The 24524-nt window shown below is 40.7% G+C and overlaps 1 protein-coding gene across 1 annotated transcript in view; it reads right to left on the reverse strand.

Moving 5' to 3' along the window:
• Nucleotides 1–24524, reverse strand: part of SYNE1 (spectrin repeat containing nuclear envelope protein 1) — a 507598-nt gene that overhangs the window by 278060 nt on the left and 205014 nt on the right. The window contains 13 exon segments of the mRNA XM_043511213.1: nucleotides 986–1168; nucleotides 2361–2519; nucleotides 5953–6103; nucleotides 9159–9338; nucleotides 10169–10797; nucleotides 11091–11244; nucleotides 12297–12463; nucleotides 13535–13658; nucleotides 14312–14499; nucleotides 17616–17714; nucleotides 18285–18512; nucleotides 22323–22359; nucleotides 22361–22471. Coding sequence (XP_043367148.1) covers nucleotides 986–1168; nucleotides 2361–2519; nucleotides 5953–6103; nucleotides 9159–9338; nucleotides 10169–10797; nucleotides 11091–11244; nucleotides 12297–12463; nucleotides 13535–13658; nucleotides 14312–14499; nucleotides 17616–17714; nucleotides 18285–18512; nucleotides 22323–22359; nucleotides 22361–22471 — 2410 coding nt within the window.

Here is a 24524-nt window from a genome sequence, read left to right on the forward strand (position 1 = left end):
TGTATTACTAATACAAACTCATTATCTGTTTCATTGACGATCACTGTTTTTAAATTAATTCCAGAGGAAGTAGGAGAAGCCCATTCTTCAATGGACCTGCTATATATTTTGGACACAACACTATTCTCATAAAAACCCATAGCAAGGGAGTGCTGTAGTACCACAGCTCCTTCACTATTCTAGGATTTAGAGTCTAATACAGTGGCTCTCAAACTTTATTGGTTCACATACCACCTTCTTAGAAAATTGTTGAGAAGTGAACTGATGAACCATCAAGCTCATACACCAATGGTCACATACCAGAATTTGGGAATCTCTGGTCTAATGTATTAAATCAACTCTTAACAGCCCATTCTAGACAAAAGGCAAAAGTAATGCATTAGAGTATTATTAATGAATGAGAATCTGATGTAATTATTGTTAATGTAGGGAATCATAGTGTCACAGAAATGAAGTACTAGTGAACTTCAACACTGGATCCACCACCTGCTGTGTGACTAAGGCATAGCGCTAATGAAGTAATGAAACATTCCAGATATACAGAGAGATTTACCATGGAGTGAGATCTGCAAGAAAGGGTGCTGCAAAGAATCAACAACAAAAGGGATATGAGGCACTCTTAAACCAGTTTAAGATTGTCCACATAAGTGGGCTTGCTCTTATGTTAGTAAATTAGTTTCTGAACATATTGAGTGAAATCAGACCAAGCCCAAATTATTTGCCCTTTACTCTTCAGCAGACCACATACTAACAGACAGTCTCAGAAAGAAGATGGGATATATCTATTAGATTTTTACATTCTCCCTAATGAGTTGCTATGTTTGGTAATAGTGTAACTGAACAAAAGATCAAAAAGGCAGATTCTCAGCTGATGTATATCGGCATAATTTCACTTACTTCTGTGAAGCTATGCCGATTTAAACCATCTGAGACTCTGATGAAAGCATTTCAAACATTTATATCTTTTTTTTTTTTTGGTAAGCACCTGAAATTCCTTCAGGAAGGCCTCCATTTTCTGGCTGCTGTTCAGGTTGCTGATGCCTTCATTCAGCTGAGAGATGGCATTACTGCACCATGTATCAATTTCATCTCCAATGGTGAGCACATCATCCCATAGAGACACGCTTACATTCAACTTTTCTACATTGTCTTCAGTCCTCTCTGACACCTGTTGGAGAGGAACAGACATCAATATCCTTAATAATTAATTTCATATTTCTTTAAGCTTGAGCCAATTGCAAGAAAAGTAGCTCAGAAACAACTGGAAAACCTAACCTCAGGTCTCTTGTTTTACAAACAGAAACACATTCAGAATAGCAAGACATTATTATCTGCATTTTAGGTTTACATATTGTAAAACTGACATAAACCAGTACATGCCAATGCCTCTGAATGTGTATACTTTGACTGGGGAAAGAGTCGCAAGAGGAATTAGCTGAATAAATGTCCATTGACTTTAAAATGTGTTATATTGCTAGAACCCCACCCAACAGTGAAAATTCACCTTAGAGCCAATTTTGATTCATCAAAACTAGTTCATTACTAGTGAGGGATGAAATGGGTCCAAAAAACCCAAGTCTCAAACCAAATGTGAACCTTCTTTCAGCTTAACTCTCTGGATACATACACTCCCCCTACACACACACACTATCCTTCCCAGCTTCCCTTCTTTGACTCCAAATAAGCATCATACCTTTGCTTAAACCCATCTAGGGACCTCAAATGGCTTAGCAGTCTCAGCTAAATAAGCTGCAGTTTTCAAAACTCATGAGGTTTGTAACTAACTTGGGATCAGGAGGTAAGGAGGGAGCAGTCCATCATGCACACTGAGGAATTTCTCATCTGAGCAAACCCCAAATGTATAATACAAGAACAGAAAAGACAGCTCACTAAGAGCTTCAGAAGGATTTCAAACCATAAAGGGATTTGCAAATAAAGTTCCATAGATATGAAATTTTAAAATATTATGTTTCATAATATACGATGGGCCACATACTCAGCTGGTGTAAATTAGTGTACCTGCATTGACTTTAGTGGAGCCTTACTGATTTACAGCAGATGAGGATCTGGTCCAAATTTACACATATTTCAGACATCATCAGAAGTGTGCACTTTTTTAAGATCTAGCAAATGTACTTGATATATATTGAGTACATACTGTAGGTACAAACCAACCCCAGAATACTCATGATTTAGCCCTCTGAAATTTATTCCAAAGTCACCTTTAGTAAAAAAAAAAGAAAAAAAGAAAAAAAAAAAGAAGCATTTTCTGTTCCTAAGAGAAGCACACACATTGCAACGTATTCTCGGACTATAAACTGAGTCTGCCGTATAAGGAAAACTTCATTCATTGTCCTTACATCCAACCATTTGTCCACAGTACTGTTCATATCTGTTTTCACCAGTATGGGATCAAAGTTATGAATTCTCTTCAGCTCTGCTAACAAGTGTTTTCCTTTATTAGTAAAGGCATCCAGCTCTTTCTGTCTGTCGTTTAGTTCATTCTTGACAGCTTCATGCTGTAAACATAAATGTTAATTTGTTAAATGCAGTCATAACTAAATAACTAAATAACTAAACAAAAATCCATCTCCCCAGCCATCCACCTCTAGAGACCTAAAGTCACTGAACATATGGAATGTGTTTTCTAGTTATTCTAGTTTCTTGCTAACAGTTGTAAGTACATGAGTGATTATGCAATAAGAGGTTATGGGCCTATTACAGGACTGAGTGGGTGAGGTTCTGTGGCCTGCAATGAGCAGAAGGTCAGACTAGATCAGGGGTTCTCAAATTGGGGTCATGACCTCTCAGAGGGTCACAAGGTTATTACATGGAGGGTCACGAGCTGTTAGCCTCCGCTCCCAAATCCCACTTCACCTCCAGCATTTATAATACTGTTAAATATTAAAAACATGTTTTTAATTTATAAGGGGGGGGTCGCACTCATAGGTTTGTTGTGTGGAAGGGGTCACAATACAAAAGTTTGAGAACCACTGGACTAGATGATCATGATGGCCCCATCTGGCCATAAAGTCTATGAGTGGGAGTGACAAGATCTGGGTTGTTTTCCCACTCTGCAATAACTTGCTGTGGGAACTTGGGCTAAGAATTTACAAACTTTCCAAGCCGCCATTTCCCCACCTGTAAAATGGGGATAACAGAAACATATAATAGTCATGCAGCATAATTCACTAATGTTTGAAAAGTGCTTTGAGAGCTTCAGACAGATGTGCATGCAGAATGTGCTGCAAGTGAGGGTTGACGCATGCTGGCACAGCTGTATGAGGGATCTTGCAAACTCCCTGCATACGTTCTTCTAGCCAATGTTGTCAGGGGGTCATTGTCATAAGGCTTATATTAAAAAATATTACCTGCAATATCAAAATAAACTAAATAGAAATAAAAGAAATCCTTTGTAAAATAGGCGTAGCACTATGGACTAAAAGTCTTCTATGCAAGAGTTTGTGAAGTTATAATTCAGAGAACTTTAACAGGATGATTATCTGTTATAATTATAATCCCAGATACTATGATTTTTATAAAACATAGCCCAGAAAGAGGCATTTTTAATACTACGTGTTTTATGGTGCAGACTATTGAATATTAAAGACGATTTTGCAATATACCCACTACAGGCTTCCCATCAAAATTAACATTTTCTAATAAGAACATAAGAATGGCCATACTGGGTCAGACCAAAGGTCCATCCACCCCAGTATCCTGTCTACCGACAGTGGCCAATGCCAGGTGCTCCAGAGGGTGTGAACCTAACAGGTAATGATCAAGTGATCTCTCTCATGCCATCCATCTCCACCCTCTGACAAACGGAGGCTAGAAACACCATTCCTTACCCATCCTGGCTAATAGCCATTAAAGGACTTAACCTCCATGGATTTATCCAGTTCTCTTTTAAACCCTGTTATAGTCCTAGCCTTCACAACCTCATCAGGCAAGGAGTTCCACAGTTGACTGTACGCTGTATGAAGAACTTCCTTTTATTTGTTTTAAACCTGCTGCCCATTAACTTCATTTGGTGGCCTCAAGTTCTTATATTAGTTATAGTTATAGTTATATTAGGGAACAAGTAAATAACTTTTCCATATGCACTTTCTCCACACCACCTCATGATTTTATATACCTCTATCATATCCCCACCCCGTCTCCTCTTTTCCAAGCTGAAAAGTCCTAGCCTCTTTAATCTCTCCTCATATGGGACCTGTTCCAAACCCCTAATCATTTTAGTTGACCTTTTCTGAACCTTCTCCAATGCCAGTATATCTTTTATGCGATGAGGGGATCACATCTGTACGCCGTATTCAAGATGTGGGTGTACCATGGATTTATATAAAGGCAATAAGATATTCTCTGTTTTATTCTCTATCCCTTTTTTAATGATTCCTTACCATCCCGTTTGCTTTTCTGACTGCCGCTGCATACTATGTGGACGTCTTCAGAGAACTATCCACTATGACTCCAAGATCTTTCTCCTGATTAGTTGTAGCTAAATTAGCCCCCATCATATTGTATGTATAGTTGGGTTTATTTTTTCCAATGTGCATTACTTTACATTTATCCACATTAAACTTCATTTGCCATGTTATTGCTCAATCACTTAGTTTTGTGAGATCTTTTTGAAGTTCTTCACAGTCTGCTTTGGTCTTAACTATCTTGAGCAGTTTAGTATCATCTGCAAACTTTGCCACCTCACTGTTTACCCCTTTCTCCAGATCATTTATGAATAAGTTGAATAGGATTGGTCCTAAGACTGACCCTTGGGGAACACCACTAGTTACCCCTCTCCATTCTGAAAATTTACTGAATTTAAATTTAATGAATGGAGAGAGTTTAACTCAGAACTTAATCTCAAGATGTGTTGGGGCTTAAGAGTGACTTCCGGCCAGCAGAATTTGGAAATGTAATAAATGTAATTCATGAAGTGTATGGACTATAGGGAATCAAAGTCCTTGACACTTTTCCATGTCCAGTACTGTATCAAAGTAACCACTTTGGATAAACTAATCTACAGGTGCCGTCTTTCCAAAGTGCTCGGCCCCCGGTTCTGACCCAGGCTCCGCCCCTAGTCCACCCAAGGCCCACACCCACCCCACCTTTTCCCACCCCATCCCCACCTCTTCCCACCCAATTCCACCCCCTCTCCTGAGCGCATCATGTCCTCGCTCCTCCCTTTCCCTCCCAGCCTCCTGCATGCCACAAAACAGCTGTTCACAGTGTGCGGGAGGGAGAGAGAGGTGCTGCTCCATGGGGCTCCCTGGCGGGCGGGAAATGCTGGGGGTGGGTGGGGGGAGCTGATAGGAGGGCTGCCGGTAGGTGCTTAACACCCACCATTTTTTCCCCATGGAGTTGGTGCCTATGAACCATTGCTGGGGGAAGGAGACAGCGAATGTGTCATTTTTCAGAAGTAGAGGCTAATTTGCTGATGTTGCAGCATCAATGCCCTGCGTTGTCATAGAAGAGACCAAAGTTCAGTTATCGTCTTGTCCTTTCATTTTGTTTTCAAGTGAACAAAAATGATCCAAGGGGTTACTATGGCAAAGCATTAGAAACATGTTAGGCGTTTTCTTCCTCAGTGCCTTTGAGTAGCGTATCCATCTCCAGTATCTATGCACAGCTTCTCCTTGTATACAAATGTACATTTAAAATCACTGAAGGAATGTACAATATACTTAAAACAATAGAAAATGCAATTGCAAATTGAAAGATTTTCCTGCAAAACGTGCAGAGTGCACAGTAATGGCCAGATTCTTCCCGAATCAAAGCCAATGGGAGATTTACCATTGATTTCAGTGGGAGATGATTTAGCACCCAATGCTGCAAGGAACTTTAAGCAAGGATCAGACCAACTTCTTTTCAAACACAAAAAGAAATGATTCACCACATTTGTTGAAACGGAAGATCCATTCAGTTATTTTTAAATGAAAATATCTGAATTACCTTTGATAAAGCCCTTCTGACATCCTCCTGATCCTTTAAAATGGAGTTGGTCATAGTCACGTTGTCAGCATTCTCTATGACTTTAGTTACTGCCAATTTCAAACTCAGATATTCTTTCATCAGATCAACCAGGATGCAGCACTGCTCCTGTCTGTAATGGAAAATAGCTGTGTTGAAAGAATGGTGTTCATTCTGACATTGTGAATCCAGGGGATGTGACAGAGGCATTTGTCAGGGAGAACTTCCCCCGGAGTGGCCCAGGCGAATCAGGTTAGAATATTAAAGCAGCAGGATCTATGTGGTTATGTACGTAATCATCCTTATCACTTATACAGCACTCTTGATTCATCAATCTCAAAGCACTTCACAAAGGAAGGGTCCCACACTGCCATTAGACAGGCAGGGTATCTGAACAAAGTTACTTTCCAAAGGCTACATAGCAGGTCAGAGCTGATAGTTTCTTGATTTCCAGTTCAGTGTCTTACTCACTGGACCATGCTCTCTGAAAACCCCAGTGCCATGTAGCTGGCTTCTGATTGTGCATTTTTAACCTCTTGTATCAACTAAATTAAATTCAGTGAAGGATTTCAAGCTTCTTGGTTAAAAAGGAAAAAGTAGAAATGAAGGTTGAAGAAGAGGGAGACCTGTCCAGCCTTCCTGATTTTTCAGTCAAAATATTTCCTTTCTTAAGTTTAAAATAAACTGGCTTGAGACATTCACCTGGAAATTGGAACAATTTGCTGCTGAAGCCAGATCTTATGATTTTATTTGGATTCCCTGCCTAGACAGGGAACTTCAGGTTCAATAGAAGTTTTCAATCAATTCAAGCTCTTCACGAGGAGGAGTCAGACAGAACAGGAAGCCCATATTTCTTCTATATAATTTACTTTGTTATAAACAGTGTTCCATTGACAAAAGGAATTTGAGAGCTACAGGTGGCCAAGTGTGAAAGATGGTCACTTCTGAGTTCATCTCCTCAGGACCATACCAGAGAAATAATCGTGCACAGCGAGGTCCCCACTGGCTTACAGCAAAACAGCATAAAATAAATAAACATATTAATTAAAAACCGAGAGTTAAAATTACATTTCTTCCGGTCAGAAAAGACTCACTATGAAACTGACGTTCAGGTACTTATATGGTTCCCATTACAATTGTATCTGACCAAGTCACAGTCTTTACTATATTCATCCTCACAACACCCCTGTGAGATAGGGAGGTGCTGTTATCCCCACTGTACAGATGTGGAGCTCAGGCACTCAGTGACTAAATGACTTCCCATATAGCAAGTCTGACACAACAAGGAATTCAACCCAGGTCTCCTGAGTCCCAGTCTAGCACTCTACCCACCAAAGCATTCTTCCTCACAGCCATAGCTGGGCTGTAGTTGGGTGAGTTAAAAGGAGCTAAATAACACAGTTACATAACTCTGACATAGCTCTACCTCTGACTTGCTGACCTTGGGTAGGTCATTTTGCGGTTCTGACTCAATTTCCCCATATGTAAAATAGGGATAAATATACTTCCACAAAGGGATACTATGTGGATTAGTTAGGTAATGTCTTTTCATTGCTTTGAACATGTACATGCTATTATTATTATTATTTATTATTAAGCAAGTAGGTATGGCTTTATATACGTATGATATCTTCAGTCCCCGAGCAGTGATGTCTGGCTTCTGAGACATCCCATGGAAAATATTCCGGAGCAGAGGAACTGGGGACCATTGGAGCTAGTGCCCCCACAATGGAAATACCATGGATGTGGATCTATATTTCCACCTCCGTGTGTTATTCTTAAGTGAGTTGTTTTATGCCCTCAGGCTGAGTGTGGCTCCATGGCTGCTGGGAGTGGAGGTGAGAGCAGGACCCAGAGCAGCTGTTGCAGCAGAAGGAGGCAGGAACTGGGATGTTAGGTTGGGAGCAGCTACCCCGGCAAGAGAGAGGCAAATCTTCAGAACCTCCCTCCCAAACTGAAGCTGGCTGCCCCCTCCCAAAGGACCCCAAGTCTTTGTAGCTCTCCTCACTCCCCATACAGAGCACCTACCCTGACTCCTCTTCCTATTCCTAACACCCCAACCTCCCCCACTGTCCCTGACTTTTCCCACTCCCCATGTCGAGCAGCTATCCTAACTTCCTCCCGCTCCCCAGGTTTAGTACAATGCTTTGTGTGTTAGGTCTCACTATTCACCTCTGGGCCTCCATTCAAAGTGAGCTTCCTCCACCTTATCTATGCCTTTGCAGCACATAAAATAAAGATGAGGAGCAGGTAGTGACCTTGATGGAATAGATATAAGAGCCTAGTAAATTCAGTCCTTCTCCTCTCCTTTGTTCAGATCGGCACACCTCGTTACCAGATGGATATTGGGAAACTAGAGTGAATTCAAATGAACATAACACCTTTGTTGACTGTGATAAAGGGACTGACAAAGGATGAAATCTATAAAAGTGAAATGCACATAGCTTGGCAAAGTGCCAGTGTCTATACAAATATTTGAAGGGTGTCAGTACTAAGGAGAGGGAGGAATTTTATAGTATAACCCAGAGTCATATTTGAAAGAGCCTACCACTTATTTCAGCAAAAAACAAATGTACAAGCAAAAAACCTTAAAAGAATGTTAGTTTTCTTTTCAAACAAATGCAAATGCAGTTATGACTGGGAAAAAGTTACTGGAATATATATCGAGAGAATATACTTATATAGACAGATAGACCCCAGCATGCCCTGCTGAGTATTATCTAACAAATGGCTTGAGTTATGATTTTACTCAAAACATAATCTTGAGCTGGGCTGACTGCCTAGAGGGTGGTGCTACATGCAGACATAGAGAGACTTAAGCTCAGGAGTAGTTTCAAGCCAGTGGAAGACTGGCATGTTGCAGAGGTAGCATACAGGGAAATAGTGCATTATGTAAATTCTAATTACATAGTAATCATGTAGTCTTAATGGAGATTTCCTAACTTTCCAGCTGTAGGGTAAGTTCAGAAAAGCAAAAAAGAGCACATAATTAATATGGATTTATTAATTAAATCATGTTTGTACAGTACTCCTAAGATATCAAATCGTATATGATTGCTAAGTGGTATTATTGTATTCTGGAGTTGAGGTGGCAAAAGAAATAATACTCAAATAACTGAGCTCTCTTCCTCTACCAAAAGAAAGGTACTCCTTCTCCCCCATTTTAAGTATATCCAAAATTTACTTACTTTTCATGGATTAGTTTCTTTGTATCCTCCCAGGTAGCTTGCAAACAATTTATCTCTTTGTCAATTTCAGGCGCTAATGTTATATCCTTCTGGGCCATTTGTTTTGCTTTGTCCATCAACCACTGCAGTTCATGCTGGTGAGAATTCAGTTCATCCTCTAGTTGGTTAAAGATCTTTAATCTGCAAATTAGAAGAGTGGTTACACATTTACTTCTTAGCTTCCCTGAAAATGAGAGCGAGAAAGAACGAGATTGCATATAAAATACATCTGATGGTCAATTTTTGGCTTTAGATTTAACAGTGTGAATCTGGGACAACTGTGCTGAAGACGAAGTTACACTGGATTGATGCTGGAGAAACTGAGATCAAAATCTAGGCCTCTGTGTTTCTATAACCACACATGCATACGCCCCCTCTCCTCACTTCCCACACAAAGTGTACTTGGAAATATTCTTCTAGAATTTTTTAAGTAAGTCTTTTAAGTAAGTCTCCTTTATAATCTGACTGTTTAATTCAGTTAATGGGTTCCATTCATGCCCTGCTAATGTGTCACTATACAATCTGCAATGTCTGTGCTAATGGAAGCAGCTGTGCCCCAAGAAAGGGCTATCAGTTTTTGTACTGCCACTTTACAGTATGGATTCTCTCAGGATAAAGCAATTTTTATTGTCAGGGATTTCACCATGTGCTTTTCCAGAGAAAGAGCTCTGAGAAATGTGCTGAAACAGAGCATCTGCCGAGTGTTCTGGATATGCCCTCTCTTCTGCCAGACTGCTCACTTTTGGAACTGTGCTGGCTGGCTCCACAGATTGTGTGTAACTTGCGCCACTGCAACCTTTTCCTCTGCAGACTTTCTACCACTGGAGACTCGATCTCCCAGGAGTGAATTTAACCCAAGGAATAAAATGATTATGAAGTAGTCTAAGTCATCAAAACATCTAATACTATGGAATACAAGCAAAAAAAAAAGGCACCAAAGATCAAGCACTTCCTAAGATGCGTGTTTTTACCTTTGTTGTAGTGCCTGAAGTGTTGGCTCCTTCAATCCTTCTTTGTCAGCTCTTTCCTCAATATCTTCAGTGCTCTTTAACATCTGTTCTTTACGTTCCATGAAAGACTTCTGTAAAGCTTCGAGGGCTTCTGCTTCATTCTGCTTGGTTCCCAACAGATTTTGGACTGACTCCAGTTCTAAACACAGATTATCAGCCACAGCCCTACAGGATGTCCTCTGCTCAGAACTTCCATGTCTTAGATGATATTGGGCTTTTGTAAGGGCTCCATCCAAACTGATTGCAGCAGGTGGTAATTTGTTAATATCTGGAACAACATCCCTCAGTTCCTTCTCCAGCAGTTCTGATTTAGCCTTATCCATGTTTCTAGTAGTCTCTACTGTCTGCCTCAGGTGATGAAGCACACTTGATGCAGCAGCATATAACTCTAGGAACACCCCAAGCTGATTCAGAGCCTCTTGTCTTCGTCTGGTTATTTGACTGGCCTCCTGGAAGAGCTGGAAGCAGTCGTCAGCCTTCCCCTGTAGCATGTGGTGGTCCTCTGGGCTACTAAAAGAACACAGCTTTTCTACGTGTTCCCTCAGACTTTGAAGTTCCTGTTTCTTGCTTTCCACTTCCATAGAGTGGTCCTTTTAGAAAGACAGGAAATAAACTGATTTTCCTTGCAAAGATTCAGAGAGAAGTCTTGACAAAAGAAATTAAGCTCATCCGTACAATTATTACTAAATAGAACCCAGTAGGAACAATACTGCATTGCTGATTTGCATTAACCTAATCAAAAAAGTGAACTGTGTAATATGGACAATCAGATTTCCATCAGGTTAAGCAGTTTCATCATAGTTTTAGCTGCATGGTCTTTGGAATGCACTGCGTATGGGATGCTTTTCTTTATATTTTTGAATATTTCAACTGGATAGCTTACCTGATTGCGGCATACAGCTGTGTGCTGATCAGCTGTGTTTATCTCAGAAGTGGCTTGCAATTCACCAAGAAACTGGTTAATCCAGTCAGAAAAACTGAGCAGCAGTTCATCAAACTCCCCATGTTCAGCAACAAGAGACTGAAGGAAACTGATCCTACAGGATATCAGGTATAAAAATTAAAAGTTGACTTTAGTGTGAGTGAGTCACTTTGATAAATCAAAACCACAGCAGACTAGACAGTACTAAAATACATTCCAGGTAAGAAAGAAAGAAAGAAAGAAAGAAGAAAGAAAGAAAGAAAGAAAGAAGAAAGAAAGAAAGAAAGAAAGAAAGAAAAGAAAGAAAGAAGAAAGAAAGAAACTCATGGGAGCAAAGGTTACAGGAATGGGACCATGATCTTAAACTTGAATTTTCATACATAACAATTCTGTTTAAAGTAACTTCAAGGCTCCATCCTGAAAGGTGCTGAGCACTGTAAAGAGATGCTCATCCTTTCACAGGAGTACTCAAGATTAAGCCACTGCATACTAAACTGAAAAAAACCCCTGCTGTATCATTTCCTATGCAGGAGAAGACTGAATGGGGACAAGAAATGCTGCGAGATTTCCCTTGCAGAATTCCATACATATTTCCCTTGAGAGAGTTGACGTTTTCTCTGAAGAAGTAAAATGTTAGGCCCCAAAATCAGGGGATACTTGAGATCCATATGTATCTTGAGGAATCCATGGAGACAAGAATATCTCAGTGGATTCTAATTCACAGCTGCTATCCGCATGACTTTTGCAGAGGTCAAGATCATAGGGGCTCCCTCACGAGCTGCTAGATCTGGGTCTCCCCACAAAAGGAAGTTCCTTTGTACTGAGCAGGAAAGCAGGGTAAGTTAATGCCAACATTAACTTACAAGAGGAAGTTCCACGGTATTTGTGTGGGGACAATACTGCCTCCATCGCCTGCCCCACCCTCCTCCTAGCACACAGATCCTCAACACTTCCACTGGAGAAGGGGAAGAATGATGTTACAGAGGCAGCATGCTGGATCTATTGGATTCCCATACTCTCCACTTCTGTGAGCATATGGCCCATAAAACCTAACATTTCCAGCGTTACACTGTAAAGCTGTGACTGAGGCAGGGTATTCTTCATCTGCATTGTTGATTACTATTTTTGAGCATACAAACCATGTTAGACACACCCTGAAACACATACCTCTTGCTAACAGTCTGTGGTAAAGCTTTCCATCTCCCATCCAGCTCTTTGAACTCTTGTTTCATTGCTTTCACACTTTCTTTGGAAGCTGTTGTGAACAGTGACTCATTTAATTGTAATAGGCTGGTATACAGTGAAGCATGGGATGTAATATCAGCTTGCAAATGCTGGGGAATAGCAGATTGCACGTTTTAGGGTAAATACAGTATCATAATATGCAAGTAAACATGTCAGACTGTAGTCAGCTGGGGAGCGCCAACACACTACTCTGAGTCAAGACTCAGGTATGACCAAATCCTTACAGATGTTCAGGGTTTTTAGGACATCTAGGCACTCAGCAAGTGCTCAGTACCTCTTGAAGGGCAAGGCTTTGCATCTTTCTCATGTTTGTGAGCACTTATTCAAACAAGTAGACAATGAAACTGCTTGTGAGATTAAGTGCCCACACAACTGTAATGGCTGCAAAATCTAACCCAGAATTTGGTCCTTGTCACCAGTGCTAGAACTGTGTGAAAAAAATCACACTTTGGCCTGAACACAGAAAACCTCTCCATTCTCTTCAATGCTGAAATGAAATTTATGTCTTCACTGGATTTGTAAAAAAAAGCTGCTTTTGCCCAAATGTTTCCCATTAGTCCACTAAAACACAGAGCATTTGTTCACAGGGGAAAAGTGCCTTAGAGCTGTGTGAAATGTTACATTCAAAAACCCAGTGGAAGAGCTGCAAAATCACCATTTCCATTCTGAATGCAAAATCCCTGCCTGCTTTGCTCTCGGAAAAGTCTTCTCATACATGAAAAAAATACACAAGTGTGTGACCTAAAGAAAATACAGCCCTGCAGTCTGAAGATCCTGTGGCACTCACCCTGAAGCCCCTCAGTCCCTGGTGGGTGGTAGGGTATCCTGTAGCACTCTTCCCCAGGAAACAGCATATACTAATTGCAAAATAAAATTCTTCCTTCAAACCCCCACTTTGATAAACGCTAATATCTTTTCTGTGTTTGTACAGCGCCTAGCACACTGAGGTCCTAGTCCATGAATGGGGCTCCTAGGCACTATGATAATAAATGAGTCAATAAATAATAATGTAAGCACTTTCAGTTGAGTGAATCTCTACAATTCACCTTTAGACAGATTGTCAGAGGTCAAATGAGCAGATCCAATTCTAGAAAGCTACAGAAAAGCCAATTCGTAAAAGCAGGTACACTTCTGGGCTAACTTTCAATCCCAAAATTTACCTGTACTGACTGTAATTCACCTTCCAGTTTGATTCTGTCAGCGGAAATGTACTGCTCTGGAGGTCTGGCTGCAGTTTCACATCTCTCTAACCAGTTCCGGAAGATAGATAGCTCCTTCTCCTGCCTAACAAAAGCATGGCATAGAACAGGGATCTGAAACTCGAATCACCAGGAGGGCCACATGAGGACTAGTACATTGGCTTGAGGGCCGCATCACTGACACCTTTCCATATAAAGGTATAAAAGCCCTCCCCGCACCTGGCCCCACTCCCACTCCACCACTTCCATGATGCCCGCCCCCTGCCCCACCTCTTCCCACCCCTTCCCTGCCCCCATTCCAAACCCTTCCCCAAAGTCCCCACCCCAAGTCCACCCCCTCCCTGCCCCTATTCCAACCCCTTCCCCAAATCTCAGCTCCAGCCCCGCCTCTTCTCCACCTCCTCCCCTGAGCGTGCAGCTCCCTGCTCCTCCCCCTTTCCTCCTGGAAAGTGCTAAGCGCAGCCAAACAGCTCTTTGGTGGTGGGAAGTGCCTGGAGGTAGGCAGAGGAGCGTAGACGCGGCGCGCTGTTGAGGGGAGGGAGCGTGGGGGGGAGGGGAGCTTGCTGCCCACAGAATATAACTCCAGGTGGGGGGGTGAGCTTGGTGGGCTGCAGGAAATAACCCCACGGGCCGTGTGTTTGAGACCCCTGGCATAGAACATTACTGACTCAAGTGCCCCAGGTTCTCTTGGACTATCTGCAGAAAAGTCTCTGTATTTGTCAAATATTTGTTACTCACCTCTGCCACTGTGCTAGCACAGTCTCTAGTAAGGTTTGTTTTTCTCTAGCTCTTCCTAGCAGCTTTTCATATCTCTCCTGTAACACTGTAACCTCTTGAATAGCTTTTTCTTTGTTGGTGACCTTATGGGCAGAGGCTAAGAGGGAGGTCACAGTGTTGTTCAATTTTCCCACAGCCTGGCAGATATCCTGTTGATGGTGATAAGGGAATACAAGCCACAAATAGAATAAATAAACAATAATACCCATGACCCAACTCCTATTCCTCTGCAGGAGCTCAAAGGAGGCCACAGAATTGGTAAGGTTTCTCTATACATGAAGAGAAAAGTCATGCACAGAGAGGACTCCTCACGCCCTGAATGGCATGGAGCATTACTTCATAAGTGCTTGGATTTGATCCATGCTACTCTTTGGGAGGCAGGCCAGGGAAGTGGCAGGAGTGTGGCCAGAACATCAATAACTACCAAGTTCCAGGGCACAAATCCTGCTGAAAGAAGCACAGTATCTGCAGCACTGCTACAGCCCAAGGACATGGAGTTACTGCATAGGTGCTCCATGACCTTAGAGAAAGGATTCCAACACCTCTGTCACCCAACAAAAGCCCACTGCACAATGCTTCTTTTCTCATTAGATCAGAGAATTTGTCTTTTATTAGAAACAAACAAAATAAGCACATCAGACACATCAGACATTATATACAAAGGGTATATAGTGCTTGCAGAAAGAATCTCCTTGTAAACAATTTTAGGGAAAAACCCAGTCAACTATGAAATGGTCTGGTCTGTGCTTGGCACAAAGCTTGGTTGGGGGCCAAAGGTCCAGATTTCCTAACAGCTGCCTAAGGGCTATTCTAATTTACTTTGGCAGCTCATAGCCCTACAGGGTCATTCCAGCAGCTGAGGATAGCTACAGAGTAGGGACACTCAGCCATGCCCTGTGTGCTGGAGTGGAGGAAGGCATGAGAACAGTTACAGTGGATATACACTAACTTAGGCAAAGGGAATCCTGCACTAACCAGCTATGCCAGTCTTAGGGCTGTCTTGTAATGTGCCATCTCAGGAGAACTGGGGCTAAAATGTCTACATGGAAACAAACCAGAAATAATTATAATGATTTTAAAAAGGGAAGACTGACTGCCCCCCCAACCACATAATCCTAAAATTGCAATAGCAAAGCACTTCTACCAAATGAATAACAAGGTGTGTGAAAGGATGCAATTATAGTACATCATAGAAGAAACAGTCTACAGTGGATAACTCAAAAAGAAACAAGAACAGCACAGAAAGGAATGCTAATATTTTAAAGTAAATCAGGATACAGAATTTGTTCTCAAAAGGTTAAATTATCATGATACAGTATTCATTAGTAATGCTTAAGCGCCAAGCCCATTATGACTGCTTAACAAACAATAACAGTAGAAACAATTTCATCTAGCTTATGGCTACACATCCTACATGCAACAATATTTTTTCCTCATTAAACAGACCTCTGTTGTTGCTACTATCTACAACTTTTTGCAGTTTAAGGGCTAGATTGTCCTTGCAGATGGTCTTTGCAAGAAGCTGTCATTTACTTCAATAAGAATTATGTATATATATCTGCAAGGGCATTCTGACCAAAGATTTGTATTTATTTTCTTAGAGGAAGTAAGAGAGAAGTAATGATGAATGTGTATGTAATATATAGAGAGAGGTGAACCAAAACCCTGGAGGAAACCCCCCTGAACTTTGGCTTTTTTGAAATCTGAATCCAGATCCAAATTTTGCAAATTATCTGTATCTCTACAATGGACGAAATCCAAACCCAAAAAGGAAACTCCCCCAGAGTTCTAGAAACTAGAAATCTGGTTCTAGATCTGAATTTTGTAGCTTGAGCCCATGTCTAGTGTGAATAGTCAGAGTGATAAAGGGAAAATAGACAAAAGAAAATCCATTTCTAATCATAGATTTCTATAAACCAGAGATAACCAACTGGTCAATCACAATCGACTGATCAATCCTGGAGCCTCTGCCAGTCGATTGTGATCTCCAGCGGCTAAAAGTCCAGTGGTGCAGTGGGGCTAAGGCAGTCTCCCTGCCTGCCCTGGCCCCACACCACTCCCAGAAGCGGCCAGCATGCCCCTGCGGCCCTGGGGGAGGGGCACGGGGTCTCCGTGCGCTGCTCCTGCCTGCAAGTACCACCCCCCACAGCTCCCATTGGCCGGGAACTGTGGCCAATGGGAACTGTGGGGGCAGTGCCTGCGGAGAGGGGCTGCACGCAGATCCATGTTCCCCCACCCCGACCCTCCCAAGGGCAGCAGGGGTGTGCTGACTGCTTCCAAGAGCAGTGTGGGACTGGGGCAGGCAAGGATGTGCTACCCGCTGCCCGGGAGCCACCTCCCCAGCCCTGAGTCCCCTCCCGGAGCCAGCACCCATGCCCCCTCCTTCACCCCAACACTCTGCCAGAGCCTGGAGCCCGCTCCTGCACCCAAACTCCCTCCCACAGCTTGCACCCCTCATCCCCTCCTGAACCCCAACCCCTTGCCCCGAGCTCAGCCCGGAGCCCCCCCACACTCAGATCCCCTCAGCCCCAGCCCAGAGCCCGCACCCCCTCCCACACCCCGCACCCCTGCCCCAGTCTGGTGAAAGTGAGTGCGCGTGGGGAAGAGCAAGCAACGGAGGGAGCGGGATGGAGTGAGTGGAGCTGGGCCTCAGGGAAGGGGCAAAGTAGATCCTGAGTTGCACTTAAATTCAAAAAGTGATCTTGTGCATAAAAAGGTTGGAGACCACTGCTATAACCACAAAGACAAAAGACAAAATTTCTTGAAATTTCTCCACAGGAACATTCACAGCTATGTGCATTTCTTATTTTTTATTTATGACAATGTTTTAAAAATGAAGAGGAATTTAAAAGTTCTCAAGGCTTGCTTCACACCTTTATCGCCTCCTCCCCCCACCCCCCAAGAGCAGGAAAGTCTGCCTGAAGGGATGGGGAGATGTTGTGACAAATCCCACTTGGTTGTGGGACTGAGCTGTCTGGAGACATGTGTAGATTTCATGTATTTCCCAAGAGTCTCCTGTGGAACACTGGCCCAAATTTAAAGTCGGTGCCTTTAGGCAGAACCCCTCAGAAGGCATGGCAGGATGGGGGTTAGTAGCAGTAACGTTGCATGTTCCTCCCCAGGTCCAGTTGCCTCATACCCCACGGAGGTAAATCAGTTCCTCAGCTGTAAGTTATTTCTGTTTTCTGTAAGAAGGTCAATATAATACAGGTTCCCTCAATTAGTAAATAAATATACAAGCAGCAATTATGGAGCATGTTTTTACCGTGTGATCTTGAAGAGCTTTGTAAGTATCTGTTGATGAAAAACATGAAGTAACAGGCTCAGCCAGTTTAGCTTCAAATCTAGACACAGCCTGCTGCACCTAGGAAATATATACAAGACAGAGGTTTTAAAAAACTGCAGAAAACAAATTAAATGACACATTTTAAAATTATATGTTTGCTAATAAATTAAGTATCCAGAGCCAACTGCAATTTGAGGCCTGATCTTGTGAGTTGCTCTGTGCTTCTTGAAGTTAATAGGAGTTTAGGGCACTCAGCTGCTCTCAAGAGATGCTTAAGCACCTCGCAGAACTGGCTCTTTATGCAAACAGTATTTATTCCAACCTGGTACTGAAGATGGACAATTTCATATGTCAAGTCTCTGGACCTGATTTACTGTTGCACCATCCAGAAGAATTGTTTTCTGTTATTTTAAAGACGTATAACACGGTATGGTTCTGCATTATGATTTGTCTATTTCATTACCTTTTAAATCATTTTAAACAAAATTTACCAGTGGAGAATTCGAAACTGCTTAACTAACTAAAAACAGACCTTAATGAAATCTCTTGTATAATATAATATGGTACTGTATGTGTAATTCTACTGGGAAACTACAGACATTCTATAAATTGTCTATGAATAGACTATTGAGAGTTTGCAATGTTTACCTGTCTGAGACTTTCTTCATACTTCTGCTGCTGTGATGCGTTCCCTGTGATTATTCCTTCCAGACAGTGTGCATGATCTCTAAGCTCTTCCCAGTACCTTCTGATCTGTGTTAACTTGGCTCTAAGATGCGCAGATTCTCCAGAAGTAACAAACTGAGAAAAAGACAGAGCTTCCTCTTCTAGACTTGGGATTCCATTTATTTTACTAACTATTTCTTTACTAATAACCTAAAATGTAAAGTAATAATAAATTAGCAGCCACAATAGATTTTCAATTGATCAGAATAATCACTTTCTATTTTCTTTCTATTAGTGCTAATAGCAGTCACAGTAATTTTCTTATAAATCAATGTACAGGACAACTCCGAGATCACCCTACACATCTGGTTATAAAAATCCTTATTATATTATCTAAGTTCCCTTTCCTTCTTGGATTTCATGTTGGAAAGCTATTTAAAAAGCATTATCTATGAAAACCAACTAGTGCAGGCTAAATGAAATGAACATTAATATAAGCAGGCAGGATGATATTTAGAATCTTCTGCCCCCTAGAATTGGTTGAATAATTCTGGTTGGGATTCAAGAAGGAAAAATAAACATAACTTAGTCACATTTAAAATTAAGCTTGACAAATAAACTTAGTAAATGTACAATGAAAAACAAACTTCTATTGATCAGGAGATAGACAATAATCTAATATGAATGTGATGTAACAGATTGCAAGCATGTGCTTTAGAGTAGTGGTTCTCAAACTCTTGTACTGGTGACCACTTTCACATAGCAAGCCTCTGAGTGTGACCCCCTTTATAAATTAAAAACACTGTTTTGTATATTTAACATCATTATAAATGCTGGATGCAAAGTGGGGTTTAGGGTGGAGGCTGACAGCTCGCGACCCCCTATGTAATAGCCTCTTGACCCCAAGAGGTCCCGTCACCCCAGTTTGAAAATCCCTGCTTCAGAGTATAAATAGGAGCATTTTATACATTGGAAAATAGGTATTTTCATCTCAATTTTATGATCTCCAAGTATAAATCAGATTAGAAACTTAATTAGGGTGGTTTCAGAGTAGCAGCCGTGTAGTCTGTATCCGCAAAAAGAAAAGGAGTACTTATGTCACCTTAGAGACTAACAAATTTATTTGAGCATAAGGGTGATTCTGCCTCTCAAACACAGGGTTAAATGGAGACCCAGATTGGAGTTCAAGACAACATTCTCCTCCAGGGTAGATTGATAGTGGCCTTTGATACTGTTCAACTTGCTCTGGGTCATTGACCAGAGGTCTGGGATAATCTAGCACTGGCTTTTGATTTCATCAACTGCTTTTCAGGTAGGCACTAGCTGATCATAATTTATCCTATTTTATATGTTTCTATGCTTATTTTCATTGGCAATTAGAGATAAGCATGAGACCTTCACACGTTTGAAACTTGCAGCACCTACCCGTATTTACTCATTAAACATCTGTGCACATGGAAAAATACGCTTTCTTCACCAGGGAAGTATGTTCACTTCAGACCGTGTGGCATGTTCATGAAGCTTTGCTCATAAGTAGTGAAATATAGTTATCAGAACTGGCTGGCAATGGGGAGAGAGAAGCCCTCTTTACTAACGTTAGGAAATGCTCTATCATTCTCATAAATGTTTATGTAAAGGTATATGTGATGGAAGAATTCCAAAATTATCATGAAACTGTACCATTCCAGGAACTAGATCTACTAACTACTGTTATCACGATGATAACAAAAATACTAATTATATTTTACTTGCTATTCAAAAATAATTTCTCAATTGTGGATGAATAGAATTTTGCAAGGTTTGTATCTAGAACAGCAAAGTTATATTGTATAGCTAGAATGCACTATAGTAAATCAGCAGTTATAAAGTCTATGTGTGATGTTTTGAAATAATTCAGATTATAAAATAACTTTTTTTGCATGAGAATACAATGCTAATGAAAAGTACTAGATTGACAGCACAGGAGCTGTAACCCTCTCTCAGCAGAACAGAAATAAAATTAGGCAGTGCAAGTTCGCACCTACAGTGCACCTAAGAGGAAGTGTATAACTTTGTCTGCCAACAGCGGTACCATTTAGTCATAACTGTAGTAGTAATTTCTGTGGAATTAGGAATTACAGTGAAATCGCCTAGGGTGAAATCCTAGCTCTACTGAAAGTGGTGGGAGTTCTGCCACTGACTACAAGGCCATGTCAAACTTATTAGGCTTTTTACATAGATTAGTGAACAGTCATGCAATGATAATTATAGCATCTGTTCTGGTGATCTAGAGATGAGAAAGTGTGTATGACACAATTTTTCCACTGAGCCACTCAGATTGTGACATTGTTTAATACTGTCTACTACACTATAAGCACTATTAGGAATGTGACACAAAGCAGCAAATACACCACAATACACAACACAAGTTCTTCAAATGTAGACAGAACTATAAACATTATGAAAGCAACTGAGGTGGTAGCTATTTATGTCTTGATGTTGAGGAACACATGGCTAGTTTCACACTTCGTCGTGCATCGCCTTGCTTTTGTTTATTAGAAATCTTATCTTTATTTCATGTAGCTTCATGTTGAAGAACTTTCTTTATTTTATGGTAATTCACTCAAATGTTTATCTATTTAAAATAATTTTCAGTCCGATAACTGGCATTTAGTTGAAGCGTTATACTGGATTTCTCATAAATTTAAACTGGGATGGAATGTAGTCACTGCTAATCTCTTCAAGCACAGCACACAAATAGGTATCAATTCTCCAATCAGATCTGCATGGATGAACCACTATGTATGTGCATAAGTTGGTTAGGCTTCACGCAGAATAACCAGTTCAGGGACATAGCTTCTAAATTATAACATGTCATGTGTAATTCAGATGTGCTCAATTTTCTCCATCAGAATTATTGAACATTGGGGTTCTATCTAATAGCTGCTAAAAATAGGGATGTATGATTTAATGTATCTCTGTGAAAAACACGGAGATATTAATTTTACTCTTGAGTTTTTTAGAAACATTGCTTTAACGACAAGGCAAGAATTCAAGCAGTGTTCTATTTTTCACCGCTGCAACCAAGAGATAGATGATTTCATTTATTTAGTATATGTTAATATGATCACAACTTCAGAAATTAATATTCTGTCAAGAAACTCTTCCAGTCAAATCTGACTTTGGAACCTTTCAAAATATATTGCAACAGCCTGCAGCAGCCTAACTGCAAGCCATTGCAGAATTAAAGGGTTTATAGAAAACTACATTTTGGGAACTTTGAACCCAAGAGCATGCAGGTTGAGAAGACATACCTATTATATTTGGAAGGGGGATGTAAAGTGATCCTTGGAACTATTATATTTTGAAGGGGGATGTAAAGTGATCCTTGGAACTGACAGTGTATTTTGACTAAATGCAACTTTTGGAGGTACTAGGCATATCTGAGGCCAATAAATGAACTAGGAGAAAATGTGTACCTACAATACTGTACAGACAATTTGGAATTCTGTAAATACTGTAGCAATAAAGGTCTATGGGTGCACAAGCTAGTGAGCACACTAGTTCCTTTATTATTTCAGCATAAAAGATACACAGAACATCAGGTGCTATAAAATAAGGAGTGATAGCCACTGACTGATGTACATTTTACAATTCAAAGGCTTTCTACACTCTCTATAAATATACTACATGACTATTTGGTAAGCCAGTGAGCTTCATTCAAAAAAAGAAAAAAACTATGCATTAATTAAAATGTTTTAATATTACATACAATGAAGGCTTTGTAGGTATAAATAGCCACTAACAGAGAAACCAGCCTATAATGTTTTCCTTTAGCTCTTGCAAAATCTTTGAGCTTGGCATCTTTGTATAAAAGTGTAATATCTTTACATCATTGTAGCTCTGAAACTTGAGTCAAATGTCTGTTCCTCGCCCTTGCAGCCACTAGAAAAAAAAAAAAAAAAAAAAAAAAAGAGAGAGAGAGGGAGAGAAAGGGGGGGGGAAGGTTTTAATGCTTAATGTAACACGTGAACCAATCACCTTCATTTGGCTGGTTTGCATATCCAAGGGAGATGATGGTTTCCAAGGTATCCAGTTCTTTTTCTTTTTCAGTTATCCAGATGGATAGAGCTTCAAAATTATTGCCAAAATGATCCCACTTGCTTTTCACCATTTCCATGGTTTTAATACTAAAATTAACCAAATTAAGTAGAGAAAATAAACAGTTTAATACAGTGAAACTTTTCTTTCGAGGGCTAATTAAAAAAATACTACCTATCCAAATTACAGGCAGTTTGTATTTTCAAAAGAATGTTTTTAGAGAATGTACATGTATCTTTTGGATCAAAGTCAGATCGGACTTTGCATAATTCCATTAATCTCAATAGTGGTACACACAACATGAGTAAGTGTAAAATCTGTGTATCAAGGAACACATGAAAGCAAGAAATAACAAAGAGAAACAATCCAGGCACCATATACACACAATATTGTGTGAAGTATAAAAATTATATGGTTGTACCAGATCCCTAAAAATAAAGGGGTCTGAATTTATTTTACAGCAAAATGGCTAAGACCAGTATACTGTAGCTCTGCATGTGATCAGTGAGGACTCACTGCTTTATTCTCTTGTGCTATAAACAACAATCTGCCAACCTTGCAAGTAGCTGTTTTTTTCTCAAGCAAAGAGTTAACATCAAGTGAAAGAATAGAAAAATGATGAAGCCTGAGCTTGGTCCAAAATATTTTTTTGCCCATAAATGTACATTTTAGATGTGTTAAAACAGGAAGAGATTGTGCTTGATCTTGGTTCGGGTCCAAGGCTTCACACAAGAAGCACCCTTCTCCTTTCTCTCATACGCCCCCCACTGGGTATACCAAAAGTAACTCCTTGGCCATAGATTTACTCCTCTCAAAGAATATGAGAGTGCTTATGAAACCCAGGCCAGCTTGGTGTGGCACTCTGTCTCTAGTGGCAGCTAGACCAGCTAGGGTAATTAACTGGCTACTGCCTTGGCTAAGAGAGGTTTGTCTTTTAGCTCAGGCAGTAGAAGGTCATACATTAAGCTCCAGTGGTCCCAGGTTTGATCCCAGCTGATGACGACCAGAATCTGTCAGTGTTACAAGTTGGGGCTCATCCAGAATATCAACCGGGAAGTCTCTGAAGCTCAGGATGTGCATCCCCAGCTAGAGGAAGTATGTAACCCATGTTTGCTTGGTGTGGCACTCTGTCCCCCTCTAGTGACAGCTAGACCATCTCTAGACTGATGAGCCTGCTCCAATCTTAGCTAAGAGGTACGCATTTTTTAGCTCAGGCGGTAAAGGGTCATGAATTAAACTCCAGAGGTACCAGGTTTGATCCCAGCCAACGATGACAAGGGTTTGTCGGCATTACACTCAGATAAGGTGGCAATACGTATCCTAAGTGTATCATGATGCCAGGAGGAAGAGGGCTGGGGATCAGAGTACCAGAATCAGAACACTGAGCAACTGGGGTATGATTTCCTTATGATTCCTTGGGATCTGCAGTATTTCAAGGACATCTCTCTGTCCCCTCTGCTCAGCTACAAATCTATGTGCACAAAAAGAATGTGTGTCAGTTTTGCTGTGTAGCTGACCATGCAGAGCTGCTATTCTTTTTTCTACTCCTTAAGGTTTTCCCATAGAAGAGCAGTGTGTGACACCTGCTGTGTTTAGAGGACATCTTCAATACATATCAATGGGACAACATTTCTAACCACTGGCACTGCTATTCTGCAGTGTGCATGAGCCACTTCATGACCATATATGCAAAATATTCACTTCATTGTAAAATACATGTTTTTCAGGTTCATTTCATTCTAATGTCCAGTTATACAGGCATGCATGTTTTGCAGGAAGAAGTTATGGGCTATTGGGTAAAAATGCCCTGTTCTATCACAATACCACAGACATATTACATGATTTTACTTCCAAATGAAAATCTATTCCAAACCTAGGCTGCATGGGAATATGGTCAAACTGTCTAGCTTTCTGCAAGGCTTTATAAAATGATACCACATTATTAAAAACAAAAATGAATATATATCACAGGCAGTAAGGGGCTACTCAGAGTCTTTTGAATCAAAGGACAATGGTGGCCTGCTCAATGATGGCGGTAAAAATCACACTAGCAAGTCAATTATTAAGTAGAAAATGAAAGAATACTTGACAATAAATGACTATAGTATTTCACACATTTTAGTGAGGGAGTGTGTAAAGAAT

The sequence above is a fragment of the Dermochelys coriacea genome, chromosome 3 (assembly GCF_009764565.3).
Source record: "Dermochelys coriacea isolate rDerCor1 chromosome 3, rDerCor1.pri.v4, whole genome shotgun sequence".
In the NCBI taxonomy this organism is placed as follows: Eukaryota; Metazoa; Chordata; order Testudines; family Dermochelyidae; genus Dermochelys; species Dermochelys coriacea.